General features: G+C 36.0%; 1 protein-coding gene across 4 annotated transcripts in view; it reads right to left on the bottom strand.

Moving 5' to 3' along the window:
* Positions 1 to 4258: 4258 nt before the first annotated feature.
* The window catches only part of LOC134844494 (tyrosine-protein phosphatase non-receptor type 7-like), a 35715-nt gene continuing 30162 nt past the window's right edge, over positions 4259 to 9811 (bottom strand). For 3 of the 4 annotated variants that reach the window (XM_063861197.1, XM_063861199.1, XM_063861198.1), the window contains exon 2: positions 4259 to 6836. In XM_063861197.1, coding sequence (XP_063717267.1) covers positions 4484 to 5977 — 1494 coding nt within the window. In that variant the 5' untranslated portion in view covers positions 5978 to 6836 and the 3' untranslated portion in view covers positions 4259 to 4483. Of the gene's footprint in view, positions 6837 to 8550; positions 8572 to 9811 lie in introns of those variants that run through there. The other variant, XM_063861200.1, reaches the window with a different exon arrangement.

The raw sequence follows: 9811 nt of genomic DNA, 5'->3' as shown, positions 1-9811 counted from the left end.
GCTGGGATTTTCAAAATTTGACAAAAAATTTGAAATTTAAGATTTCTGAAAGTTTTTTGAAAAATCACAAAAAACGTCATATCTCGAAAACTGCGAGCATTTGAGCAGTCGCATTTAGGCGCTAGATTTGCAACTCCTCCGGTGCTTCGAAATTTTGAGAACTCATAAAAAGACCGCATATGTTGGAAAAAAAATCTAGAACCTTTTAGTGTACTCAGACACTAAACAGAAACAGGGTTCAAAAATTCAAATGTTTTTTCTATGAGTTTTTTTATTCAAGTTTTGAAAAAACTATTTTGAAAAATTTGCAATTACTTAAAAACGGCACATCTTGAAAACTAAAAGCATTTGAGCAGTCGCATTTAGACTCCAAATTTTTAACTCTTCAAAATGATCTACAGGATTGAGAATTTCGAAATTTGAGAAAATTTTTAAATTTAAGTTTCGAAAAAAGTCACATCTGGAAATTTAAAAAGTCCTGAGTAACCATATAGGGCGGCTCGATTCGCAATCTCCTCGAGTTCTCTGGCAGCCCCCAACTTAAGAAACTGAAGAACAAAATTTGAAGAAAACAACTAAATTTAAGTTTTCTGAAAATTTTTTGAAAAAATCACAAAAAATGTATCTGAAAAACTGCAAAGAATTAAGCAGTAATATTAAGAGACAAGGTTAGCAGCCACTGAAAATACTCTGTCAGTCACCTTCATTACAAGGAAGAGGTTTTCAAATTTCAATAAAATGAGAAACCCATAAAAACGTCACATCAGGAAATATAAAAAGTCCTGAGTAACCACATAAAGCAGCCCCCAACTAAAGCGTTGGGAATTTCAATACTTGAAGAAAAACCAAATTTACGTTTACCAAAAACTTTTTTTTGAAAAACCCGCATAAATTGTCAGGTCTCGAAAACTACAAAGAATAGAGCAGTCATATTTGAAGGCAAAATTAGCAATCTGTGAAAATACTCTGACAGTCCTCTCCCCCATTACATAGAAAAGGTCTTCAAAATTCAGTTGGAATTTTATAAAAATGAATTAAATTTAAGTTTGCTGAAAAAATCTGAGCAGTCATATTTGAAGGCAAAATTAGCAATCTGTGAAAATACTCTGACAGTCCTCTCCCCCATTACATAGAAAAGGTCTTCAAAATTCAGTTGGAATTTTATAAAAATGAATTAAAATTCCAACTGAATAAAATGAGAAACCCATAAAAACGTCACATCAGGAAATATAAAAAGTCCTGAGTAACCACATAAGGCAGCCCCCAACTAAAGCGTTGGGAATTTCAATACTTGAAGAAGAAAAACCAAATTTACGTTTTCCAGAAAACTTTTTTTTGAAAAACCCGCATAAATTGTCAGGTCTCGAAAACTACAAAGAATAGAGCAGTCATATTTGAAGGCAAAATTAGCAATCTGTGAAAATACTCTGACAGTCCTCTCCCCCATTACATAGAAAAGGTCTTCAAAATTCAGTTGGAATTTTATAAAAATGAATTAAATTTAAGTTTGCTGAAAAAACTAAATCTCGATTAATCATATTTGAAGGCAAAATGTGCAATTCCCGATAGTTCTCTGACAGCTTCCAACTGAATGCTCGGGAGTTTCGAATTTGAAAAGAACAATGAACTTAAGTTTTTTGAAAACTTTAAAAAAATCACCACACACGTCAGATCTCGTTAACTACAAAAATTTGAACGTTCATAATTAGAAATGAGATTTGCAACCCCCGATAATATTCTGACAGCCACACAAATAAAGAGTTGAGAATTTCATCGTTTGACAAAAATTTTGAAATTTAAGACTTCTGAAAATTTTTTGAAAAGTCAGAAAAATTGTCATATTTCGAAAACTGAGAGCATTTGAGCAGTCGCATTTGGGCGAAAAATTTATATCTTTAACTTCCCGAGAGTACCATGACAGTACTTAACTAAAAGATTAGGAATTTGAAATCTACTGAGTTTTTAAAATCTAAGTTTTCGAAAAAAAAAAAGGAAATCATGAAACACGTCGTATCTCAAAAACTACAAGGATTTCAGCAGTCATATCTGGAGGCAAGATTCGCAATCCTTGATAGTACTCTGACAGCACCCAACTACAGGGTTGGGAATTTCAAGATTTTGTAAACTATTTTATAAGTTGAGTTTTCTGAAAAGCTTTGAAAATTTTTTAGAAATCGACTTATCTTGTACACTAACAGGATTTGGGCATTCTCAATTGGACATCATATTCGCAACCGCTGTGGAAACTCTGTCGGCATCTCAATTTTGTGTTGCTAACATTAATTTCGGCAGAAAAAACACTAGATTCGAATTGGAAAATCGAAAAAAATCTCACGCATTGCAATATACGATATCGCTTAACCACGCATAGATACGTTATGCCTTTAACTGTTGCAAAAAAAAACTTTAAACATGGTAATATACGTGTCGCACGCATTTAAATAGAGTAGAGATAGATATAGATGAATTTTCAGGAGGTGGACAGTCCCTGAGAATTTTGATGTTGGAAATGAAAATGTTTGACAAACAGATTTTACTCTATGTTAAGTGTTACTTACCATTTTTGCGTATTGTTGAAGTGCGAACTTTTTGTGAGTATCCTTACGAAAGTGCTTCATTTGCAAATTGGAAGTTATTAATCTTTTATTGCAATCAAAATACAAATTTCGCATCATGAAGTTGGGTCCTACAAAAATTTCATAAGATGATTGAATGAAGATGAAGACAAAAGAAATACTTCAATAAAACATTGTTAGTACTTCAAAAATCATGCTCCCTTCACTAATACTACAAAAACATCTGTGTTCACCATTTAACTTGTTTTTGTTGTTGATTTTGTTGCTCCCATTTGAAAGGCGGTTCCTTTTTTTCCTTGAGTTTTAAGTCCTATATTGATACGCTTTAATCAGGATTTTTCACTTTGAAGTGTGCCAAAGAGGGGTTTTTATCACAAGTGCAGCTGTAGACATCTGTTGAGTGCTTTGAGAATGATCTGTAGACAATTCATGTTGCTGCAAATATTTAGTCTCTCAGTTGTGCCACTGTTATTCACATGAGCCTGAATAGTTCAATTATTCTCTGTTTTTTGTGATTCGAACAATTTAAGTTTTTTTTTCTGTTGTTTCGACCCTTAAAATAGGGAGGAAATTTGTCTTCGGGTGCGTTTCTGTTTTTTCTTTCCTTTTTACAATTTGAAACCACATTAAATCAATGGAAAGGGCCAAGTGATACGGAAATTTCTATTTCTAGGACAGTTATGGGATAGGGATAGAATAAACATGATTGTTGTGGGGTTTTGCATTTTCCAGGAACGCAGTTCTCTGGTACTCAAGCACCTAACATGTCCTTGAAGACCATGTGTTTTCAGACCAATGCTTAGTGAAAAATCAGATGCTACATGCGCCGGAAAAACGCGATTTTGGTCACAGTTTTCCAAAAAGTGCCTCAAAACGCATTTTTGGCATGTTTTTCAAAATTTGGCAGCGGCGCAGAAAATTTTGACATCCCAGGGTCTTTTTAGTACTTTGGGAGAGCTCGGAAAATCAATTTGGTCGACCTAAAAAAATGTCCACAAAATTTTCGAATTTTTTGAAAAGCCACCCCCCCCCCCTCCCTCGAGTAAGTCATAGATCCGCCTCTGGTAAAAGAAGTAAGCCGGGCAACTATTTCTGTACAAAAATGATAAGAAAAAAACTATTTTTTCATGTTTTGCAGATTTTGCTTCGAATTTTTGAAATTTTTTTAGTCCAAAAATGGAGCTTAAAACTTCAAAAAATAATTTGAGTAAAATTTCATGGCTTGCTTTTCTGTAATAAGCCTGCTAACTTGCTTTAATCCTTCAAAATTGCACTAAAACTCAAAAATTTCAATACGGTTTTTCTCAACACTGGAACAACTTTTCGAAAAAATTTTATTGTTCAAATCAGGATTAAAAGGGATTTAATATGAGATATCAGTCGACCCATTCCGATAATTATTTGTTATAAACTTTTTTTGTTGAAGAACAAAATGAGCCTGCTCGCTCATCTTACTCGCTCGTAATTAGACCAAAAATCAACAATTTCAAACCGGTTTTTCTCGATATTGAGAAATTTTTTAAATGTCGTTCGAATCACGACTGAAAGGTCTTTAATATGATATATCACTCCACTCATTCCATTGAAAATTTGTGGTACCTGATTATGCGGAGAAAAAAAAGAAAAAAAACACCCGAATACAAAGCTCCTACCCTTTTTTCAAATCGTCGGAACAATATAAAAACAATTCAAAGAATAAATTCAATCTAAACATGGACGGACAGATATTTCACAAAAAAAAATCACTCTCAATCAGAATATATTTTGAAAATCTAAATAAGATACCTAGAGTCGCCGTTATTTTTGAGTTCCTGGGATCGGAATTTTGGGCCGTGCAAAGTTCCAGCCTATTCGTTTCGTAGAATGGGCATTTGATAAACGAGAGCAAAAATGACTCATTGAAAGCTTCACAGTTCCTTGCCGCTTTCAGTGAAAAATTTCCTTTGCTTTGACTCGCTTTCTTTGATATACTGAAGTAAGGCCTTATGGATAAACTCGTACTGCTCTTTCGTTTGAACCATTCCGCCTCGATCTAATCGCAATTTGGCCACAGTGCCCAAAATATCGATTTTTCCTTCCGTCTCATATTTTTCAATGGCCGACATTAGAGCTATGTAGCACCCGGTGCGTCCGATTCCGGCAGAACAGTGGACTAATATTGGACCCGGAGGCGTCGGAGAGACCGAGTTTGTCTCACACGACTCGTTATTCTGTTCACGTTGGTGTTTCGTAATGGCCTCCATCATGGCGAATAGGGCCGAGGCGTCCTCGGGGACCTCTTTATCGGGCCAATCCGAGTAGCAATACTGGCGAACGTGCCGTTGATTGGCACTTTCCATCTCGGCTATGAGAAATCCATTTAGCTGATATTTCGACTTGGGGTTGAAACTGTACTCACATTTAACTACAATATCACCAAATGTTGCATTAGTAATTGGCCAATACTTTTCACACATGGTTTTATTCCTCTCCCGTAGTTTTGTCAGCATCACTACAATGGACACGTTTTCCTGCCAGATCATCCACCAGAAATCCTCTAAAGTAGAAGGCAAGGGACCTTGGGCAGCAATAAACTGTTGCTCTCTCTGTAAGCCACTGATAAAATTGGCATTGATATATCCAGAACTCACTGACCTATAGCGGCTGCCACTAAGTCGGATCCGACTGCTATTGTTCGGCAACATCTGCTCATGCCGATTTTTGTGCTTTTCTAGTCCTTGTATTTCTGAGCGATCTTGCTGATTAGCAGGCAATGACATAAACTCTACTGGCAAATCGGGCAAAAGATTCAAATTTTGCACCAAATTGTCGAGTTCTGAGACTGTTAAGGGTTTTGAGGTTTTCATTAAAATTTCTGCATCGCAATTCGACCTAGACAACGGCGTGCTGCGCCCAGAAAAACTGGACTTCTGAGGACCCCCAGCGACTGATGCTTGACTTGCAGATGATGGGATGCTCAAGGTTAGCGACACTGATCCCGAAGGTCTTCTATCTTTGATACTACTACCCCGTGGAGTTTGGATCGAAGAGCTAGATGCCGAGCTTTCCCTCACAAAGGGACTACTGCGACCACCCGATAATGAATGCACCCGGCTGTGTTTGATTTGTCCCGGTGGCACGTTGAGGTGATCCTGGCGACTTACTCCGTGTGGATAGAAGCCAGGCTTTCCCTCGGAAATAACAGTGGAAATCAGAGATCCCCCGTTCGGTGGTTTGGGTTTGCTAAGGTCCAGCACATATCGTTTCTCTTCATCTGTAGCGGCCGGTTTCGTACATGTCGAAGCTCTGGTTCGAAGAAGGTAGAATATAATAGCCAGTAGTATAATAATTAAGGTACCAACGGCAGCAGAAACAACCGCTAGTACGATTTGATCGGTCGATAATGTGCGGTGAACTGGCATCACTCGTCAAACTTACTAAGAGACAAGGATGAAAGTAAATGAGCTGTATGATGTCAATTTAGTCGCTTTTGTGAACTTGGTTCCAAAGTTCATCAAGTGTTAAAAAGGCTATAGCAAATAATACGAGAAAATGAAATTTTGCTCAAGCTTCGTTATAATACGAGGTTGCTTCTCGGTTCGTGGTAACATAGCGACAAATCGATATCTGTGCTAACCTCAAAGATATCAATAGTTAAAATTATTCAATCTTTGATCAGATATAAACGATAGCAGATCGTAACAAAACGCCCTAGATTTGAACAAAATAAAAGATGAAGTAATTTGCACAATTTTTACACTCCGATGTAAGGTATGACAAAATTACAAAAACGACTATGACATAACGATAACAGAATTATAAAAATGTGACGAGGCAAACTTGTTAAAACATCGTCGGAAAAATTTTGTTTCTAAATAGAGGCGCAAGTTTTTGTACAAATTATTGTTACCATTGTGTTAACCTGAATTATGAGATTTTCATTTTTTTCGAGCAAGCCACTGCAGAATGATGTGCAAGTTTTTGCAGTAATTACAATAACTTTTAGGCGTCAATTAGTACCACAAAAAAGCAGTTTGCAAACTGTAATCAATTTTTCTGCATTTTTCTGCAATAATGCTGTTCGAATACAACAAAAGAGTATTTTTGAGGGGTATGGGGAGGAGGGGAAAATTATAAAGAGGATATTGGGCCAAATTGGTTGGACAGATAACTTCCAATAGCAGACATAGGACAATAAGATGGCGGCAGCACAATTTGTTTGTGGTTGTGGTCATCTCCTAATGCATGGTACACTGAACAGTTCTGTGTTGCACAAGCTTTCTAAAGCAAAAAAACATTCAGATAACATTACAGCTAATTTGGGATTAGGTAAATTCAAATTTTCCCCTCGTTTGCTTCCTGTTTATCTCAGCGACTGAAAAACAGGTAAGATGCTGTCCTTCTTGAAAACAGGTCAAAGCCGAACCTTTAAAACAGTATAAGTAGAAGAAAACTTTGGATGAAAACGTATGACATTGACCTCAAAGGCCATCTGAGACGACAGCAAACTTACTCTGCTAAATATATTTAAGCATTGACTATAAAAAAAGCGGACGTACTCCGTCTTCTAACGGAGAATGGTGGCCCTTCAATGACATAGGGATTACCCTATCAAATGAAACAGGGGGCTTGAACACCACATAAAAAATAAAATAAAATTTTCAAAAATTGACAACACTAAACCGAAAAAATCATTTTGAAAAGTGAATTCGACAGAATACCTTTTTAAGATTAGCGCTAGATACATATGCACTTTAGTTTATGCTACTTGGCGATACTAGTACCAATACTATAAAGCGTTTGAAGAAATAGAAGAGCAAAATGTTGTGTTAAATGCGCAGAACCAATTGATTAAATGACGAATGACGGATAAACGATAGCGACTATAACCTTACATTTGGATGTCACACTTTAACCAAATTCCTGACAACCTTTATTTAATTTCCTCTGAAAAAGAAAAAAAATCAGATAATTTTTTTGACGTTGAGTTGCCTTTAAGAATTTTTTATGAGTCCTAACCACGGCTGAGGGGTTTGACTTAATACCACACTTGGCCCTGTCAAAATCAGCTGAAAAAAAACACCCTCCGCCATACTTCGTTCTCACCTAAAGGATGTGGTCGGATGAACCAGGATAGGCAATTGCTGTCAAGATTAACACAGAGGCTACGTTGAGCTTCGCACCACTTGCGATACAAATCAAGAAAGCCGCTGTCGAAATAAAAATAGAAAAAGTCGAAAAAAATAGTTCGATCAAAATGAATTATTAAATCACACTTACCATCAGAGCACAATTTTTTTTTCTCGTCAACTGACACAAAATGAGGTCACTAAGCCGATATAATATAGTCCTGATTTTATATAGGCCGAGAGCTATCAAGCGGAACAAAAGGGAAAAAATCCGAAAAAATGTTGTTATGAAAAACTATAAGTTCTGTTACGATTTTTTAGCATTTTCAGCATTTTTGAAGGCTGATTTTATATAGGCCGAGAGCTATCAAGCGGAACAAAAGGGGAAAAATCCGAAAAAATGTTGTTATGAAAAACTATAAGTTCTGTTACGATTTTTTAGCATTTTCAGCAATCCAGAGGGGAAGGTAAAAAATTCCTAGATGTGTCAACTAAGCCGACAAAACACAAGCACAGAAATAGTAAGCCGACAATTTTTTGAAATTGAATAATTCCCGTTTGAAAAAAAACAGCGCGTGTCAAGTTAGAACCCAAGACTTTGCCGTCCCAGGCGTATTGGTTACCTCCAGACCAAGTGGAACGCAAATGCACAAAAACATGAATTTTTTCTATGAATTGAGTCTAAAATGACCATTTCTAATTTTGACCATTCTGTGAACAAAGTTAGTTACGGGAAAAAAAGTATTCTACCCGATAGCAATACCTTTGCTTATCGTAGGGGTGAAGATTATTCGGAACAAAACAAGGTAAATTCAGAAATCAAGAAATAATAGAGTTTAAAAAAGAGGACACAGAAGAATTTTTACCGTTAAATCTAAATCAAGAACAAAACTGCTCGTATCAGGGCAAAGCCCTGAATGTTCTGACTGCCTTTTAAGGTTTATGGAGCAGCAGTAATAACATAAAAAAATTAAATGAAATAAAATAAAAGGAATTTTTTTTTCTAAAATATGAAATTTTTTTATGAAAACCATCCCCCCACACGCCATAAAAAGTACAAAAAGATAGATTTCGCTCCTTGTAACAAATCAATTATGGCAAATAAGCTTCCTTCAACCAACTTGGAGAAGTTTCTAAGACGGATTAACTCTCCGCTTACGCGTTAATAGCGCGAAATAGATCGCGCGTTAATTGTCCCAAATTGGTCAAAATGGCCAAAATGGCAATCTTTAAACCCTCATAACTTTAGGAAAAATGATCACAGGTGAAATATCTTTTCAAATTTAAGCTCAGGACAACAATACCTTTTGAATTATATAAAAAAACTCCGTCAAAAATGGCTAGTTTAAAAGTCGAAATTTGTCTGAAGAAAAAAAAACCCACCTCGAGCACAAATATTCCGTTACTTTCGTATCGAAAGTCGGAACAATAATGACGGCTTTAGGTATGTTAAAGTGTAAAACTAAATTTCCCTCAAAAATAAGGCAGTTTTTCTAAAAATAAATGGAAACAAATAAAAAGATGAAGCAATATTTAAAAGCGAATTAGTAAGATCGGGATTCTTTGCGTTTCTTTATTTGCATTCATCTAATGGCTCTTCTGATTAGATCTAAGTGAGAGTCTCTCCAATGAAAGTGACATCCACTTGGATCTCAGTGCTGGCTTTCCGCTCAACAGTCAGACACGTTACCCTCCAAGCCAACCACTTTATGGCACTATATGGAAGAGTAAAAAACATAACAAATTGCATAATGATCGAAATGATTGGGAAAAAAATTATCAGTTTATAGTTGCCTGCAGGTTTATTCCGCTTTAACCCTGCGTGGACGCAAAACAGCCTGAGATTTAAATGTTAAAAAACAAACAGAGCTAGACACCTCAAATAAAATCCATTTCAACTTAAAACAACCGGCCAAAAAAGTAATTCCAGTAAAAACCGCATATGGCTTGAGTTACAACTTTAAGAGATACGCAATTTTTTGTTTTATTTAAAAGTTTTTTAGATGGAGCTTCGATTCTGCTCTTTCAGTCTGCAAGTGCGAGACAGATACATTTAATCGATATTAGGCAATCAAATCCTATATATTTGATTCAACAATCGTTTTCTATGATGAATTTGAAGCATTT

The sequence above is a fragment of the Symsagittifera roscoffensis genome, chromosome 4 (genome assembly GCF_963678635.1).
Source record: "Symsagittifera roscoffensis chromosome 4, txSymRosc1.1, whole genome shotgun sequence".
In the NCBI taxonomy this organism is placed as follows: domain Eukaryota; kingdom Metazoa; phylum Xenacoelomorpha; order Acoela; family Convolutidae; genus Symsagittifera; species Symsagittifera roscoffensis.
The sequence above is the reverse complement of the archived record's forward strand: the minus strand, read 5'-3'. Positions and strand labels throughout refer to the sequence as shown.